Source organism: Engraulis encrasicolus, chromosome 21, assembly GCF_034702125.1.
Source record: "Engraulis encrasicolus isolate BLACKSEA-1 chromosome 21, IST_EnEncr_1.0, whole genome shotgun sequence".
In the NCBI taxonomy this organism is placed as follows: Eukaryota; Metazoa; Chordata; class Actinopteri; order Clupeiformes; family Engraulidae; genus Engraulis; species Engraulis encrasicolus.
Window position 1 is genome coordinate 11,185,885 of NC_085877.1, and position 19,754 is coordinate 11,205,638.

The 19,754-nt window shown below is 46.3% G+C and overlaps 1 protein-coding gene across 1 annotated transcript; it reads left to right on the forward strand.

Moving 5' to 3' along the window:
- The first annotated feature begins 2,595 nt into the window (after nt 1-2,595).
- Nucleotides 2,596-19,574, forward strand: si:ch211-212k18.5 (sal-like protein 3). Its single transcript, XM_063187652.1, has 10 exons — nt 2,596-2,671; nt 7,639-8,219; nt 9,468-9,569; nt 10,329-10,627; nt 10,661-10,788; nt 10,885-11,288; nt 14,503-15,933; nt 17,322-17,930; nt 18,033-18,185; nt 19,229-19,574. The coding sequence occupies exons 1-10, from the start codon at nt 2,596-2,598 to the stop codon at nt 19,430-19,432; spliced, it is 3,987 nt and encodes a 1,328-aa protein (XP_063043722.1). The 3' UTR covers nt 19,433-19,574.
- The last annotated feature ends 180 nt before the right edge of the window (nt 19,575-19,754 follow it).

Below are 19,754 nucleotides of genomic sequence, written 5' to 3' on the forward strand. Positions count from 1 at the left end.
GTATTATATTACAGTACATCATTTATTTAGTTCCACTTTGTTTCCGAGGCACCCCTGAGGTTGAGAAACACTGTACTAGACGGTCCGTGCCTGAGCCGTAATGTATCATTTAAGTCTCTGTGTACTGCCGTAGTAGAGTAGTAACCTTCTCATTGATATTACATTACATTACACTTAGCTGGCACTTTCATCCAAAGCGACTTACAGTTGTTGTTTTAGGTGCAGGGTGTTGGTTACAGTCTCTGGAGAAGTGTGGGGTTCGGTGCCTTGCTCAAGGAGTGAGATAGGGAGGGATTGGGTAGATGGGTGGGATTGGAACTTGCAACCCTCTGATCTGAAGTCCATCTCCTTAACCACTATAGGCCACGACTGTCCAATGACTACAGCATTCCACAGGTGGATCGCTGCACATTATGAGGCAATGCAAAATAGTGGTGATGGTTTTGAGTTCTCCACGTAACCTGACAGCAAGTCAACTGTGATAATAGTCCATTGGTCAGGATGGAGATGGACGTGTGCAGTGTGGGAAAGGACAATAAATAAGGGATTGCATTGTAGCACAGGGGCATGATTGGAATACCACACGCTCTCAGTACCATGCAGGCCATTTCATATCAGCCCATGCAATGGACAGAAGTTTTGTTTCTAGAAGGTTGCAGCACGAAAATCACTGTGTGTGTGTGTGTGTGTGTGTGTGTGTGTGTGTGTGTGTGTGTGTGTGTGTGTGTGTGTGTGTGATGAATGTTTGAATGGATATTATTGCCATGCACATTGAACCTTTTGTCAAATAACAGGCACCGCTGATGCAATGACGTGACAGCAAAACCTATTTGGACCACCATGAGCAATAGCCTTTTTATTTATTTATTTATTTATTTTACAGTGGATGAATTTCCATGTGGGCCCTATGTGTATTGGGCTAGTTTTCTATTCATGTCAGTGTTTTTTTTTGGTGTTTTTGATAAGCAATATTTAGCATCCACTAACTATGCAGTGTAGGCTATAGATAGGCTATCCACATTGTTTTGCTGCAAATGATATAAGGCCCACCTCTTAGCTATATTTTCCATTTCTATTTTATTATTTAGTTCACCAAAAAACAAACAAAACAAAAAACATGACTTCATTTTTGCATGCGTTTACATTAACGTATCACCCCTGATAGTGAACAATTGGCTTCAACAATGGTTTGGCCTATTTTCAAGGCACAATGGCTTGACTCCGGTTCCCCCGTTCCATATGTAAAACGTTAGTGCATGTGTGATACCGTGTGATAGCCCTAATCAAATATGGCTTTCCCCCGCCTCATGTGTCCTCGTGGTGTTGGGCGCGTGAAAAGAGTTCATTGTGCGCGCAGGCAATGGATCCGGGGGTTCAGAGCGCGAGAGAGAGATGCTCACTGAACTGTGTCCAGGTCGCCATTGTTAGAAATTCCCCTCTATTCACTACCTTTTAAATAGAGCCCACAGAGCCCATACCGACGCAGGGGAACACATGCAGCAAAGGCCGACTTCTCTCCATGGCCAGCTCGTAAAAACTTGTGGGATGGACCGACAACTTGTCCAATCGGACCCAAGTTTTTGATAATGAGTGAATGCAGCCCCCACCCGAGATAAAAGTATGATGTCATGATCATGAAGACATATTCCTAATTCCTAATGGTCAATAAATAGGCCTAGTGTCTTGAAACTTTTCAAAAATGGACAAAAACAAACATTGCCAAATAATTTCATGGCAGAAAAAATATTTAATATGCTAATTATAATAACAACCTGTAATAAAACCATTTCGAAACGATTCTGGGATTTTTAATGCTGCCGTTTTCTTAACTAAAACTAGGTCTAGCTTACTTTTTCATCCAACATACCAGACGGCACACACATCTACAATAACAACAGACACAAATATCTACCAAATAACTCAGTCAGTTGGAAGGGAAAACCTTGTTTCTAAAAGCTTTGCGCAACTATGCCGTCACTGTTTGGTAATTGATGGGGAAATAAAAAGCTACCTTTTGACGGCGGGATACAGGATGGTGTGTTAAAAAAAAATATGCCAGTAAAAGAGACGGTGTTCCACGCCATTGAAATGCAAATGTTAGTGAAGAACAAGGAGTGACTGTGTGTGTGTGTGTGTGTGTGTGTGTGTGTGTGTGTGTGTGTGTGTGTGTGTGTGTGTGTGTGTGGCATACACACATGCGCGGCTTTGCGCGCGCACACGCACATTCACATCCACACAAACACACACACACACAGTCGCGGGGAGGAGGGGCACGGCACGGCGCAAAGTGGGCAACTTTGAGAAAGAGAGTACTTGTTGAGGAAAAACAGCCACACACACACTGATCGAATCACACAGTAGCTGAAGACGTCATTGTGCTGGCTACATTGGCGAGTGCAGTTCGCCGGTGTTATGATAGAATATCCACTTGCTTTTCGGTCCAATGCTGCGCTCCACTGAGCCATCCTATTCGCACAAGGGATATTTCTAAATTTCTAGGATTTGCAGGACTTTTTGACGCCTGGAGAAGTGCAGATTTTGGTGCGAGCTTCGGTTGATGTGCCTCGCGCGCAGCGTTCCACCTCGTCCTGAACCATGTCACGCCGGAAACAAAAAAGACCTCAGCAACTCATTAATGCGGATCCCGGGGGCACGCGGATACTACTGCAAGGTGAGGGAAAACTTTGTGTTTTTTGACAGGAAAAGACTTGTGTAACTACATTACACATTACTGTAAAGATCCCTAACGTGTATTCTAAAACATCTACCAAAGGTGCGCAAAGTTTAGCACAAAACTTTTATTATCACCGTTTTTTATTCCTGGTTAAGCATTCGAGGACAACTGGTGAAAAAACTATGAATTGTGAATGTTTTTGAAATGTGTGAAATTCATATAATATCCTGCCTCATGTATAATACATGTATTACACAGCAATTGTGTAGGTTGGCTGTATGAGGTTGGCCAACCAGGTGGCTCTAAGCTTTTGGTGATAATCAGACATGGTACGGGTAAACTAAACTAAAGTGTATGCTGGGAGTGTGTGAAACGGGAGAAGTGCAGATATCTTCACACAGGAGAGACCCCCCACCCCTCTCTGCATGGATGTGTGTGAGTGCTTGTGCATCTATATGTGTTTGTGTATGCTTGTGAATGCGTGCGTGTGTGTTTGTGTGTGTGTGTGTGTGTTTGCACTGTGTATGTATGTTTGTGTATGCTTGTGCATGCATGCATGTGTGCTTGTTCTTGTGTGTGTGTGTATGTGTGTGTGTGTGTGTGTGTGTGTGTGTGTGTGTGTGTGTGTGTGTGTGTGTGTGTGTGTGTGTGTGTGTGTGTGTGTGTGTGTGTGTTGATTCCTGTGGTCTTCTTGCTGACAAGCATCACTCAAAGCCCATCAGTCAGCCAGTCAGCTTCTGCGTATCCGCTGGAGGTCCCTCATTAGAATGGGGAGAAGTTCTCCTCTATTCATCCTCCGAGGTGGAGGATGGGAGGATGGGAGAGAGGGGGAGGTGAACGGAGGAGAGGAGAAGTAGGGGGTGGGAGGGGGTGTTTGGGTAAAGATTAATCTCTCTCTTTCTATTCTCTTCCTCCGGCTCTTATTCTCTCCCTCGTGTTCTCTTGTTCTCTCCCTCAACCTCCTTTTCTGCAATGCCCCCCCCTTCTCCTTCTCTCTCTCTCTCTCTCTCTCTCTCTCTCTCTCTCTCTCTCTCTCTCTCTCTCTCTCTCTCTCTCTCTCTCTCTCTCTCTCATAGTTCTATTCACTGCATACTGCTGCTCAGTCGGGGGCTTTTAGTGGGTAACATTCACAGGCTGGGAGAGAGAGAGAAAAAAAATCACCTCCAACTTATCCTCCATTTTGTCAAGTCTCCGTGCACCTCAGGTTGTCAGAGGGGACAATCATTTGTGGTCATTGGAGAAAGTATTTTGGAGGAACTAAGTGTATGAAGTGTGGTCCAAGTGTACTCTAATTCAATAAATCAAGTCTTTGAGTGTGTGGAAAAAAAGGTTATTAGTAGGGAAAATAGTGTGCGGGCAGCCTTTCACATATGAATATTATTGATTTATTGTAATTTATTGGAATGCGTGACAGACAAAACAAATCTTTTGGCCTAATCATCTTCAGCTTCTTGAATCTGCTGAAAAGTTCTTAGCGTCTTGTCACTGGCCAAGATTTTGGGAATTCAGTGAAGAACAGTACATGTTGAAAACGTTTGCAAAGGTGAAAACGTTTGCAAAGGTGAAACTGTCTGTGAACGGGTCCAACTGGAAGAGTAGTTTTTGCTTAGGTGAGGAGGGGAGGAATGAACACAGGCAACATCATTGTGAAAAGTTTACAGAAACTCACCATGTCACTGACCAAAAGTCAGAGATGAACTGCAACAGTTTGTATAGAATAAATGAGTAAAGGTAAAACACTGTGGCTGTTTGGTGGAATACAGTAGTTTTGATCGAAACGTCTGGATGGAACATGCACTGATATGGTCATTTTGAAAAGTTCTTGTCACTGACTGGAGCAAAAGTTAGAGATGCAGTGAACAACAGTGCCTGACTGAATAAACTAGACTGCAACTGTTTTAGAAGAGTACTGTTGGAGGAGTGGAGGGGAGGGATGTACAGGCATGCAATACAAAAAAGCTGCAGGGATAAAGCAAAGGAGTTGAAGCTGAATTGTCAGTGAGGTTTTAAGCTCCCCTGCATCCCCCCTCCTCCTCCCTTCCTCCTATCCCACCTCCTTCGCTGTGTCTTTTCTTTCTTTTCATTTCTGCCTTTTCTTTTGGCAACTCTCTTTTCTTTTCTCTCTCTCTCTCTCTCATTCCCTCTACTCAAGATTCTGAAAGAATTTGACCCCCGAGCTAGGAGAGGTCAGTGCAGCAGACCAATCACAGCTCCTGGACAGTGCCCAGAACCCTTAGCATTCCCTAACCTCTGACCTCTACGGGGTCGAGGGGGAAGGGTAGCATGGAGGAATGAAAGGGCCAACTGATGGAAGGCTGGTCAGTTTTTTTTTGCCGCTCATTGGAGAGGATAACGGTAGTGACCAGTACTAGTAGTGTTCTTTGAAATGCCGTTGGCATGGTAACAAGGTGGTCTTGATTGTCCAAGGAGTTTATTTGTGAGCAACTGAACTCCTGATTGTAGCGGTCCCTCTCTACATCAATGACAGTGACCTTTTAGTCAAAGAAAGCTCTTATTTTTGCCATCTCTGCACTAGTGTCCTTTGCCATAAACAATTGTCATGGCAACAATTTATAGTCCAATTCTCCACCAAAGACTTTATTTGTAAGCAACTGAAGTTCTCATACGAGCATTCCCTCTACTAAATGTTGACCAGAGCATAACTTTCCCCTGATGAAAATCTTCAGGTAGTCCAATTCAGGTAGTATTTTGTAAGCAACTGAACTTCTAATACTAGCATTTCCCTCTGCATCATGCAGAACTGATGAACCTCTTTGAAAGAGAAGAGAAATGTGGCTTAACCCGTTAAGACACAGAATTATAAACTTGCTGTTACCAGAATGGCAAATGACCAAGTCGTAGTAGTGCATTACTAAAGGCCCTGTGTTATGTCATAGTGTTACAGCATGCCACTGGAGGCACAGTGTGCATTAAAGGGACAGTTTGGTCAATTTCAACATGCAGTTGTATTGCTCACGCTACCCTTGACTTGTCAGTACCTGGTGATGCCACATTTTTCGGCTCATCCCTTTCCGAGATATGAGCAATTCTAATGGAGGCAGCGTTTGTTTACATTTTTAAAAAATGAAACATAGGCCAACTCCAAATATTTTCCCAAAAGGTACTGCTGTTTGCTAGTTGTCTGCTGATGTTTTATAACCTTTTGGATGTTTTTGGGAATGAATAAAAATGTTTTTTTGAAATGTAAACAAAGAGCTGCCCCCATTACAATGACCAGGATCTCGGAAACGGCTGAAGAAGAAGAAAAAAAAAATCTCAGGCACTGACAAGTCCAGGGTAGTGTGAGCATTACAACTGCATGTTGAAATTGACCAAACTGTCCCTTTAAGGGACTACTTAACTCTTTGGGTAACATGACCTCAGACAAGTTTGTCTGACTGTTTTGGTCTGGAGGAAACAGCAGCACGTCAGTGTGCCCATAGTTTGCCATGCAGGTTTATTGCAGTCAAGGTAAAGCTAGGTTAAAGCATATGACTTGAAAACAACTTGCGGGATTCGTGTAACGGACTGGGAAACTTGCTTCAAATAACTTTCACACTGTACTGTCAATGTAAACAGGTCATTCTCTCTCTCTCTCTCGCTCTCCTCTCTCTCTCTATCTCTATCTCTCTCTCTCTCTCTCTCTCTCTCTCTCTCTCTCTCTCTCTCTCTCTCTGCCATCTCTCCCCCCTCTTTGTCTTTGTCTTTGTCTGTCCATCTCTATCTCTATCTCCATCTCCCTCTCTCTCTTCATCTCTCTCTCTTCATCTCTCTCTCTCTCTCTCTCTCTCTCTCTCTCTCTCTCTCTCTCTCTCTCCTGGGTGTATAAATAAAGGGTTGTGGTCTGTGCACAGCAGCCACAAGCTGTTGTTCACCTGGTATCAAGCTTTCAGCTCATGTTCAGTTGTCATACTTGGTTATGTACCAGTGTTAATTTTGTCAGCTTTTTTTTATTTAGTCGTAGTCTTAGTCACAATGACGAAAATCAATTTTAGTCTTAGTCATAATTTAGTCATTGCCTTCCCAATTTAGTCTTAGTTTTTGTCTAAATGACGAAAATCAATTTTAGTCTTAGTCATTTTTTAGTCATTTTAGTCATTTTAGTCAACACTGTACAATACATAATAGAACTTCACACACTGCTTCTCTTTTTAACATATATCATTGACTGTACAGAATAAACCTTATCCGCACACTGCTTCTCTTTTTAACATATATCACACTGTGCAGAATGAAACGTCTTCACACACTGGTTCTCTTTTTCTCTATTTTATTTGACACCAGTATTAATTTAGTCAGCTTTTTTAAATTTAGTCTTAGTCTTAGTCACAATGACGAAATCAGTTTTAGTCTTAGTCATATTTTAGTCATTGCCTTGCCAATTTAGTCTTAGTCTTAGTCTAAATGACGAAAATCAAAAAAGGGCTTTGACGAAATATTTTAGTCATAGTCATGGTTGACGAAATTAACACTGGTATGTACAGTATATTGGAGTTTTTGGTGTGGAGGAGACAGTCTCTCGCCTTGGATGCTGATTTGATGTTTCCTTATTTGCTGTGCCGTGGCCCGTCGGCTAGTGGTAAAGGAGATGGGATTTAGATCAGAGGGTTGCAAGTTCGTATCCAACCCTTCCACTCTCTACCGCACTCCATGGCTGAGGTGCCCTTGAGCAAGACAACTAACCCTGTACTACTCAAGGGACTGTAACCAATACCCTGTATGTGAAAATGAACTGTAAGTCGCTTTGGATAAAAGGGTCAGCTACATGTATTGTAATCTAATGTGATGTAATGCTGTGACATGAAATATGCGCAAAATAATACAATAATTTCAAATTTCGTGAATGTCTTTATCTCTTCTGTTTGTTTACAGATAAGAGTTGTTGTTGTTACTTTTTTGTTTTGAGGTGAACCAAGTGCAAAATGATACAAAAATCTCACCATCTCTCTGCTGTTTGTTTACAGATGAGCAGCTGGGAGTGAAATCCCCATCGGCCTCCCTGGCGTCCGATGCGACCTCCTCTCCCCACTCCTCTTCCTCCCCCTCCTCCTCCTCTTCTTCTCCCCCGGCCATCCAGGACCACCACCCTCCGTTGGCCCCTAGACCGTCTCCCGGGGGCCTGCACGCCCCATCCCTGCCCAGCGAGAGCTCCTCTCCTCCCCACTGGCTGAACCACCACATCGCCCCCTACACCACCTCCCTGCCCAACACCCTCTCCTCGCTCTCGCCCGACTTCCCGCACCCGTCCCTGTCCTCCCAGACCCACTCCTCGCCCCCGGGCCACGCCAAGACCAGCCACAGCCACAGCCACAGTCACGGCCACAGCCACCACCCGCTGGCGCGCCAGCCCAGCCACCAACCCCACCCCCACTCCGCCATGACCTCCCCACAGCTGGGCATCTCTGCCACCACCACCACCTCCTCCGCCCTGTCTTCCGCCCTCTCCTCCTCCTCTTCCTCCTCCTCTTCTCTGGGAGGGGCGCCTCGTCATCACGGGAGTGCCAGCCCAGTGCAGCAGCCCACTCCACCCAGCCCCCCCGCGGCAGCTCACCCCACGGTCAGTTCCACATCCTCCACACTTAAAATGGGGAAGTCAGGCATGTCAAAGTCAAAGAGTACTTGACTATCAATTCAATATGTAATGATTGTTATTACCAGGGCTGTAAATGAACTTTTTTCATCATTAGCCGATTTGGCTAGAGGATGTTAAATCTAACCAGCCAAACACACATTGACTATCAGTCTAAATGGCTAGTACGTTTTTCTACCAGCCAAACTTTATTTTTATCAGCTGGCCGGTTGGCTGATGTTTAGTTAGAGCATAGATTACACAGAGAATTGAAATTGGTGAAATTACAATACAGTATAAAGTAGTAATGTGATGTGAGTGGAGTAGTAATATGAAGTAGGAATGTCTTAATTCACATTTAACATCATATTCACTTATCACTAGTCTTATCACTTTTATAATACATATTTATAGGTACAGTTTGTAGTACGGTGCCCAGAATAGGCATTGCAACCATGCAGCTCATTGCAACTCTACTGTACTAGTAAGACCAAAGTACAGTAAGTTTTTCAGCAATAGTGTCTATTAGGCTACTGGAAATTGAACAGACACAGAGAAAAAACACCTATTTGTGTATGTAAAAGTGTAATTTTCCCTGTCATAATGAATACTTAGACATTAATGGTTGTGGAATATACTCATGAAAAAGATAACATTTGTGAATGGGCAGCATAAATTATGGAACTAAACTACTGAAAAAAATATTACATACTGTACCTTAGCAGTATTTAAATGTTTGACTAAGTAGGATCATAATTTCTGAATGGTGTACTGAAGGTGCCTTAGAGCTGTGGGGGTGTTTGTGTTAATACCCTCTTCGTATCAATTTAGTATCGGCACTGTTAGACTTAAAATGGAGGACAAACCGCACACACAAGCTGAGTCTCACACAAACTGAGATTATTTGTTACCCCCCTGTCCACAAGCAGACTCGTTTTGGCCCTTAAGCCATCATCAGTGTGTGTGATACGTCAATGCATCCGAAATGAGACTTAGCTTGTCAGTGCGGTTTTTCCTCCATTTTAAGATTGCTGTCCTTTTTTGTGGGCATCCAAAGTCTTTCATTTTACTTAAGACATTGAGCGCACCCATCATTGTTACTGTATTGGCATCCCACCACAGGTCCAGTTGAACCCTCACCCATGTAATTGCTGAATGAGTGTTAATCCCCTCCAAGTGTTGAATTAACACCAGGTCTGTTACTGTATTGGCGTCCCACCACAGGTACAGATGCCTCCTACACTGGCGGTGCTACTGGAGGAGCTGAGAGTGCTGCAGCAGAGGCAGATACACCAGATGCAGATCACAGAGGAGATATGCAGACAGGTCACTATCTCCAGATTTACACTTGAAGAGTTCAGATGCAAAACCCCCTAACTCCATTTCTGAGGACCTGCACTTCTATATTTTTAGAGAACCCTGTTGTTGGTTTGGTTTACATTTATGTACTTGATAATACATATAAATAGTTATATTACATAAATAAAATTAAAATATATGCAATTTTGATAGCTTTGTATTAAATAAAAATGAATTAAGATTATTTTCTGAAAAGGCACTTAGGGGGTTTTGCATCTGAACTCTTCACTTGTGTTTTATTAGGGGTTTTCCATGTGTTTCATGGCTGCCTTTTGCCCTCAAGCTCTTACTGAGTTAGTTGAAGGTCATGTCACATGGGTCAGTGACATTTCAGCTGTAGCACACATCAGGCCGGTGCAACGACAGCCAGTGACACTATTGTATGAATTTTGTTTTTAGTGGACTATGTAAGAAGACTATTCATTGCAGCATATCAACCACTAATTACTAATTAATTCATGGGCATTATACTGTTGCACCATCTGAGCCCCCCCCAAAATATCTTTGACCCAATTACACTTTGTGCTGAAGCACTTTGCTTCAGCTAAGTAAAACTGATTTTTTGCTAATTCCAAGAGCAATATGAATTCCAAAAGAAAAGACAGTCCTAGCCACTGTTCCCTAGGGATAAAATCCATGCTGTCTTTCAGATCGGAACGATTGTGCAAAGCAGCATGGGATTTCCGAGGCTAACTTTTATACAACTCTGCTTGAATTTTGATTCAGGTGCTGCGTCTGGGTGGAGGGCTCAATGCCACCCAAGACGGCGGCTCCGCCCAGGTGCCTGGAAGTGGGGGTCAGAGGTCAAATGGGGACTCTTCATCCCCCTCCCCACCTCACATCGTCTCGGGCACCAGCATGGCGTCGGCGGTCTCCACGGCTGCGTCTTTACTCTCCAGCATCCCGTCGCTGCTGCAGTCCACCTCCACTTCCTCTGCGGGCTCCAAGACGAACGGCCAGTCCTCCAGCAAGACGACGCCCAGCGCCCTGACCTCCTCCGCCCTGACCTCCGTCTCCTCGGCCCTGTCCGCCACCACCGCCGCCAGCCTGATGTCCAGCGCCGCCGCTGCTGCCTCCCTGCACCCGCTCTCCCTGTCCCTGGGGCTGCCCACGCGCTTCCTCCCTCATGACGCCACCAGCGGCAAGTCCCACGGCGCGGCGACCAACCCTTTCAGCCACACCAACGGCTTCTCCGCCGCAGCGCTGGCCGCCTCCAGCCTGGGCCACCACGACCACGCGGGAATCGGCTCCCATGCCTCTATCGTCGGCTCGGCCCTCGCAGGGTTAACCTCGTCGGTGGCGGCGTCATCAACGACATCATCGTCCTCGGCAGCGGCGGCGACCGCGTCGTCAGGCCGACAGCAGCACGCGTGTCGCTTCTGCGGCAAGGTGCTGAGCAGTGATTCGTCGCTGCAGATCCACCTGCGCTCGCACACGGGGGAAAGGCCTTACCAGTGCCCCGTGTGCCTCAGCCGCTTCACCACACGTGGCAACCTCAAGGCCCACTTCCTGCGCCACCGCGAGCAGAACCCCGAGCTCTCGCTCTCCCTGCTGCCGCCCGCCCTCTCCGAGGGAAGCAGCCAATCGGGCAGCAGCGGAGGAGCCGGAGGGACCAATGGAACGGGCCCGAGAAGCAGGAAGAGGCGGGCAGAGCAGTCGTCGGAGCAGGAGTCGTTTGGCGTGAAGGTAAAATTTGTGAATGACGAATGATGCGCTATGTGTAAATGAGAGATGAGTTGGACATGTTGGATTTGTGCAATGTTCTCTGTGTTATATGCGGCTGGACACCTTGAACACTCTCAGGACCAATCTGTTATACTCTACTCTATTCTACTATACTTAATTCTGCCTTACCCTACTCTACTGTACTACTCTACTCCACTTTGCTTACTCTGCTCTACTATATTCTAGTAAACTCTCCTGTACTCTACCCTATTCTACCCCCTACCCTACTCTATGTAATTGCACTCTACTGTACACAACTCTATCCCCTACACTACTGTGATATACTTTACTCTACTGTACTCTACTCCACACTACTCTACAGTACTCAAACCCTTCTCAACACTACTCTACTTTGTGCAACCTCTTTGTGCAGATGAGGCCGCTGGTGAGCCCCATTCACTGAAATACTCAACTACATCATAACAGCATAGCTATGACATTACCGAGAGCCTTGAGTGACAGATTAATACACTTAATTACACTTTTGGGGACAGTAAGGTTATACCACAGGCTCTGCGCAAAGGGGTCAAGACTTTGTTCTGCTTTGTCATATCAATACACTTTATTGTACACAACTCTATTCCCTACACTATTGTGATGTAATTTACTGTACTCTACTCTACGCTACTCTACACTACCAGGGATTAAAGTTTTCCGTCGCTACGACGGATTTCCGTCAACTGGATGTTCGTTTGGACGGATTTCCGTCCGTATAATTTATGTCAATTAATTCACAATTTTTACTTTCCAACTGAACACAAATCGAGAGCACTCCTGGTCATGAGAAGGTGACAAGAGGTGTTTGGTGTACGGATTTAGTTATACACTCCACCACTGGTGTGATAGGCCTACAACAGATTCACTCATCAGTAGTTTTGAGCCATTCCCGTTCTTCCAAAAAAAAAAAAAAAAGAAGAAGTACAGCACCAGCGGTGAACAATTCGGTGGCGGTGCAGCGCGAGAGACTAAAAAAAAAAAAAGCCAACATTGTTGCTGATGGCAGAAAAGAAAATACGTGTAATACTATGTCTTCAAAGTGCCATGACAATCGTTAAACGAGTTGGACTGAGATTCCAAAATGGGCTAATAATGCATATGCATGGAATGCATAGCTGGAAGAAGGACACGTTTCCATTATCGTTGCACCTGCCGTGGCAGATAGTTAGGAAAAAAAGAATAGTTTACTTCGACTGCGCATGATGTCTTTTTCATGAAGGGTTTGCATTTTAAGCATTGTGGCTTTTACTAACATTATTCATAGCCCCAATGGGACGGTCGGCTATCATTGGCAGCTAGCTAGGATACCACGCGTTTCATCCTCAAAGTTTAGCGCGTTTGACTGGCTGCGTAAAAGGGCTATGATAGAACTAGCTCTAGTTGTCTTTCTGACAACGGATACTTTACTGTCTCATCTGTAATCATAGCAGATTAACTTTGTTGTTGCCGATATATATTCAAGAAATAAGTTAAACATGGGTTGCATTTTACAGGAGTCACTGTTGCTATCCCAGGCAGAGCCAATATTTTATGCCACGTCTTGTTCTGGGAAGCAGTGTCCTGATGGGTGGACTCATATGGTCGATAAATGCCGTTTCGATGTTTGTTTCACTTTCAAGGCTTGTTGTTGGCTATTGTTTGATGCTATTTTTGCTAACTGGAATAGTGTGCAGCAACAGTTGTGTGTGCGTGCTTGTTTTTGAGTGGCTCAACGTCTGTGTCCATCTTCTCGGACTATGCGTTTCGTTTGAGTTCAGTTATTTGCGCACTGCGCACAGGGCTGATGGGTGGGCGATTTGCCTTGATTCGAGTGGAAAGTTGCGCGACAAGCTTGGGAAAGTGTGTTACTTTTGTTAAACGATAGACGTCTGGCTGTGACTGTGTCGTGTCTGCGTGCGTCGTGTCAGCTTGTATGAGAGAACACGAGTGCGTGCAGGAATTGGGGACGGTTTTTTTTATATCAATGGTAAGCGTGTGCCTGGCACCGCACATCGAGAGGCAAAAAAGTAGCCATAGGTTTTCAAAACGGTAGAACACAGAGGCAGACTACCGTCCGCACCCTGTTTGTAAACGTCAACAAGTTGTTCGTAACAGGATGAATAGTGAAAAATGGTGAACAACATACAAATAACCAACAACTAGTTTTCTCCCTCTGATTGCTATGACCAGACAGTGCATTGTTTTTTAAATGTAAGAAATACAACTGCAAGCAATGCGCACCAGTGCTTTCACCAACAACAAAAACCATAATGGGATCACTGTATCAACTCATTGCAATTCCAAGTCAATAATTCTGTGAGATCAGCTACCATTTTGAAGCAAAACTCATTGTGAATCCATTCTGCATAATGTTGTGAACAATTCATAAATAATGGGTAGAAATAAGAGGAAATAACCAAAACCTGCCCCAAATTGCAGTTCAGTGCAATCTGGTGGCCTAGGCCTGCCCCCTCTCCCTCTTTCCCTTTTTTTTTGTATTTAGGAATTGGCATCTGAAAGCATAGCATTGTAGGCCTACATCTGATTGAGCACATCTGATTTAGTACCTACAGGTACATTCATATTGAGTGTATACAGACCTACTTAGTGTATAATGAATATTCATTGTTAATGTGAAGTGTAAAGTTTTATGTTGGTTGAAGCTCTGATTTTGTGGCAGTTTTTGGTATTACTAGCACCCTCAAGACATAGGCCTATTCTGCTCTAGGCGACTGCCCTGTCTGCCTATGTCTAGCGCTGGCTCTGAGCCTATGACACCATTCCTTGCGTAAAACCAGTGTATATTTCGTTACGAGGGCAGAGCCTGGCTACATTGGTTTTCGTAGGGTTACGGAGTGATACTCGATCGGGTACCTAACCGGTAAAAAAGTTCAGTCAGATGACTTTTTTTTGCTTTAATCCCTGCAGTACTCTACCCTACTCTACTCTACCCTACTCTACTCTGCTTAATATTGTGTTCTGGGGTGCCTTTCTCGAAACAATAATTGCTAACTACATTAGCTACTTTGTTGTTGGCAATGCAATTTCCCATTGGCAACTACCCAAGTTGTTAACTGGCTAAAAGCTACATTTTCGAGAAATGCACCCCTTTGTCATGCACGGTGCCCTGGTCGTGGTGCTCTACATTACTCTACCCTTCTCTACTCTGATTAATCCTGTGTTCTGCTTTGCTCTGCAGGGTGCCCTTGGTGTGGTTCCCGACAGCATGGCCGCCTCTCTGGGCTTCCTGTCTGGCTCGGCGGGCCGCCCCTCCCCCTCCTCTCTCCCGCTGCCCCCCAGTGTGGACCTGGCGCTCCTCTCCACCGCCCACTCCCTGCTGCAGCTCAACCGCACCTCCTCCTCCTCAGCCAACGCCTCCACCACCTCCTCCCCGTCCTCCTCCTCCTCGTCCGCGGGCCCGCTGAAGGGCTCCAAGCAGCAGCGCTTCGATGAGAACACCCCGCCGCACTCAGCCCTGCTGGCCGCCGCGGCCGCGGCCGGAGGCTCGCCATACTCACAGCTGGCGCACCTCCCCAAGATCCTCTTCCCCGGCGGGGCGGCGGGAGCCCACCACCACCCTGGCCTGGCCCTACTGCACCCGTCGTCCCTGGCCTCCCCTCACGGCCAGCTGGCCTTCCCCTTCTCCCCTTACCCCGGCAAGGCCAGCGCCGCCTCCTCCTCCTCCCCCTCCTCCTCCACCTCCCCGTCCTCCTCCTCCACCACCTCCGACACCAGCAAGCTGCAGCGGCTCGCCCAGAAGCTGGAGAAGCAGCCACAAGGAGGAGCTCACAGCTTGTCCTCCAGTGACGCGCCCACTTCCTCCAGCGATGTCACTTCCTCCTCCTCCGCCTCCTCGGCCTATCGGAGGGAGATGATGGCCGCCCTAGGCCTGAACCCCAACATCAACCTTGACCTCAGTGGCGGCAGCGGTGGTATCCAAGCCTCCTCTGTTGCCACGACAACCTCCTCCCCGTCCCTGATGTCACCATCGGGGACGGGGACGGGGACGACGGCGCTCTCGGCGAACCAGTGCGGCGTGTGCCTGCGCGTGCTGAGCTGCCCGCAGGCCCTGCGCCTGCACCAGGCCACGCACCTTGGCGAGCGGCCCTTCCCCTGCAAGCAGTGCGGCCGCTCCTTCTCCACCAAGGGCAGCCTGCGGGCGCACGTGGCCGCGCACCACTCCCGCAGCCAGGCCAACGGCGGCGCCGGACGCGCCCAGCAGAACTCCTGCCCGCTCTGCCAGCGCAAGTTCACCAATGCCCTGGTGCTGCAGCACCACATACGCCTGCACCTCGGTGGGCAGATCCCGCCCGACGGGAACGGCACAGAGGAACAGGAGAAGGAGATGCACGTGGAAGATGCCGCGGGTGATGCAGAGATCGGCTCTCCGCAGGAGGACCACCCCACCAACCTGAGCATGGGCTCCCAGGATAAGCCTCTGGATCTGGGCAGCAGCAGCAGCAACAAGGCCCTTTCTCTGGTGCTCTCGGCTCCAGACAATGATGGATCCGTTCACAGGGAGCCCGTTTCCCTGCTGGCTGACCTGAGCGTGAAATCCAACTTGGAGCGAGGCGGTGGTGTCTTTGCTGAAGCTGCTGGTCTAGCTGCCTCGGCTGAAACGGAGAAGCAGGTATGCAGTCGTAGCAGTACTGAAGTCCAACAGAAATGTATGGGTGCATGAAGAACATGTTAGGAAGTTGGGAGAATTCAGTGAATTGCTATTTCGGCCTTTTGGTTTCCATTTTGATTATCCATTACCCTGAACCAATCGATACAAACAAAAACTGTATCATACCTTCTGCTGTTCAGCTGATGCCACTAGAAAACAGAGACCCCCCCCCAATAAACATTAGCTTTGCAGACAGTTTTATACAAAACAACTTAGTTATTACAGACTATTGGTGACAGTGTCTTATTTCTTTTTCCATTGTTACAAGGTCATAGAGGTTGAACATTAGTCTAGAGGTGGCACGGCAATCCGTGTCAGCACCGTGAAACGGCAAGCACAGCCTCCATCTTCTGAAGATAAACCAGTGCTCTTCAGTCAATGTAAAGCAATGGAGAACACGCCCACCTCTGTCAAAAAATTGTCTAATGAAGTCATTAATCAAGGACCAGATTTGAAACGTCTAAATGTCTACTTAAATCACATGAGTCGATAAAATACACTTTTAAATCATTTCTTATTAGTTGGGTAGATATTTAGCAACAAATTTCAACTATTGTCCTTGTGTATAGTGCCATTTTTTGACAGAAGTGAGCCCCTTTTCCGTTCATTTACATTGCTCAGGTCTACCTAGAAATAATGGCTACCAGGATTGCTGTGAATAAGGGGACGGTGCCTCCTCTTGTCTTCATAAATATTGACTTTAGTGGACAGTTTTATGCAAAGTAACTTTTTCACTCACTGGTCACTGTGGCTGGTGGTTTGCCCGAGTCACTAGCCATTCAGCCTTTATTCTTATTCATTGTGGCCATAGGTATCTTTTTTTGACATGATAGTCTATGTGTAGCCTCATAGTGCAGATTGTGTTACGGGCAGGCCTATTCACTCTTTGCTGAAAACAACTCAACTACATCATAACAAAACTGCTATGACATTACAGATTGAAGCAGAGCCATTATAATTTCGGTGACGTGTAAGGTTATAGGATAGGCTCTGCGCAAAGGGGTTTAAGCTCAGAAGTGAGAAGTATTTTAGAAGTATTATACAGAAGCATTATAGAAGTATTATATTTATTACAGAAGTGCTATTGTGGTATTTGAATTGAATTCCAACAATTGATTCACAAGGGGAAACTAATACATATAGGCTATTGGGGTTATGTATGTTATTCCCATGAGTTTGACTACCTGCCAAAGTTTATAGTGACACTGATATCATTACTAACCACAGTAATTGCTTGTCCCATGTATGGACTGCCACCCTTTCACTTTGTGTTTAATTTTCATACTTACTCTATGTTCTTACTTACTTACTCTACTTAGATACCAACTCGTCTCCTGTGTATTTTACAGGACCCCTTGTCCCTGGTGATGAGTAGGCCTCAGATGTTGAACGGTCCATCTGCTGCAGCCTCTGCGCTGTTGAAGAGCGGTGACCTCACCACTGCACCTTACCACTCCACGTCCCACTCACTGATGAGCTCCCATTCTCACTCCGTCCAGCAAGACGATGCAGACGCAGACGCAGACGCAGATGCAGACGACATGGCACCCTTGTCTCTGTGCGTGCGAGCAGACCGCTCTGGTTCTGGGGAGTCAGAGAGTGTTGTGTCCTTGTCCCGTGCTAAAAGTCCCGCGCCGACTATCAGCACTGTCGTCAAGGCTCCCACCGCCACCGTGGTTGTCTCGGAGGCCACGGACACCCCCAGCGCTCTCACACCCCCCTCCAGCCCCGGCTCTGCCAACGAGGGGCCCGCCACCCAGGCAGAACCCGTTGCGGAGACGTGCACTGACGATGACGCGACCTCCCCGACAACCGCAGAGCCAGCATCCCATGCTGTTACCGCAGCACCGCAAAATGGACTTCAGGCCACTGGAGAAGGAGAGGACGTGGCCATGGAAGAGGAGAACCGGGAGGAGGATGAGGAGGAAGAAAAGGAGATTGAGGAGAAAGAGGAGTTGGTGAAACATGAGAATACCCTAGCAGCCGGGGGGTCTGGGAGGGAGGTTGAAGAGGAGGAGGATGTGGCAGGGAAAGCGGAGGAGGAGGTGGAAGAAGAGAGGAAAGAGGAGGAGGAGGACAAAGGAGCAGAGGGCACAGAGGAGGAGACGCAGCCAGTGACCCCCGTGAAGACCTCCAGAGGCGCACGGGCTGAGAAGCCGGTGTACACCTGCAACCAGTGCGGCAAGGAGTACGCCAGCCGCAGCGGACTCAAGGTGAGCAGACAGGGACAGATTACTACACGGGCCTTCTGGGCCCAAGCCTAGGGGCCCAAGAGTCAAGGGGGCGCTGAAGCTCTATAGCCTCTATATATGAATTCTTCTATTGCGTTAAAATCACACTTTTGACAACTGTGTTTTCAAATTCTATCGGGAGACAACCGCCCAAACTTCTGACAACATAGACCAGTGGTATCCAATTATTTTTCGCCAAGGGACAAATTATGTAGTGCAAATGAGGCTGCGGGCCAAAGAAATTACCTGAACGTAAGGCCACAAATAAAACACATATACTGAATGTTTTCATTAGTTCCAAACTTATGGCGAGCCAAATGTTTGACATGCCCAGGCCGGGTCTGGCCCCGCGGGACGGCATTTGGAGACCACTGACATAGACTGTCTCACCTGGCCAAAAACCCTGAATCCTTGTTTTTATTTAACTAGCAACACCCATTGAGGGGGGTCTTTCTTATTGTCTGGCCCAGGGGCCCATGGAATCATAATCCGTCACCATGAGCAAACTGCTGCGTGACAGTCAACCTAATAGTTTTGACTCAATACTTATAGTCTATGACCAAACACTGTACAATCTAAGGCGGGGGATACCTTGATATGTCACGTTATATTACGTTACGTTAAGTTAAGCTGCCATATCTGGTTTAGCTAGTTCCATTGATTAAAGTGGAAGGTAATTGTTACAGCAGAATGATACAGTCTTTGACTTAATAGATGCTGTGTTGCCCCTTTGTAGCCCCATGTTAAACTGAATTTCAATTACTTAATCTTTATTTTTTTTAAAGCAATTGTTGCTTTTTAGTGAAATCCAAAGAGTTTAGCCGTAAGCATCTGGACTTCTTAGAGACTGAAGGCCGATAAAACATATGTCACACTTCAAGAATAAGCCCAGTTGCTTACAATTCAATAAAAAAAATGGATAACACAATCTAAAGGCCTAACATACCGTAATCTAAATGTATGAGAATCGTTGTATACTGACTGCATTTTTAATGAAATGTTTTTATGTGTGTTTGCCGTTCTAGGGGCACATGAAGGTGCATTCTGGGCCAGTGACCCCTAAGGCCATCAAGACTGCCAAGGACACTTCGGAGGAGCCAAGTGCAATCTCAACCAATAGCGTCGTGGCAGAGGAGGAAGCAGACAAGCCACCAGCCAATCAAGACAAGAGTTGTGATACTGACGAGCCAATGGAAACCTCTGGTGTTGCAGAGGAGGAGGCAGAGTAACGTGAGGAAATGAACAAAAATGGAATGTGACTCTCGATTTTGCTGGAAAAAAACTCTTCTAGATTTTCATTGCTCTTTTTGAGGGAATGTATTTTGCTATTTTTTTTTCTTTTAGATTAGACCAAGGGCCGTTCTAGTGTGCCTGTGTTAAGATTTCATGATATGTAGCAAACGTGTGACTGCGTTAGTGCCTTTTGCTATGAGGATGACGATACTGGACTGAAACACCAACAACGCTGGTGAAAAGAACTAAGGAGGCTGAATTTTTCAATCTCAGCGGCATTTTTTAATCTCATCTTTAAGATAACTAAAAAAAAACCTT

Bases quoted from the DNA above. Each gene is read 5' to 3' on its own strand.
- si:ch211-212k18.5 (XM_063187652.1), top strand. From the start codon at position 2,596: ATGTCACGCCGGAAACAAAAAAGACCTCAGCAACTCATTAATGCGGAT. The intron at 10,628-10,660 runs GTCCGCCACCAC...CCTGATGTCCAG, and splicing joins ACCTCCGTCTCCTCGGCCCT to CGCCGCCGCTGCTGCCTCCC. The intron at 11,289-14,502 runs GTAAAATTTGTG...TTTGCTCTGCAG, and splicing joins AGGAGTCGTTTGGCGTGAAG to GGTGCCCTTGGTGTGGTTCC.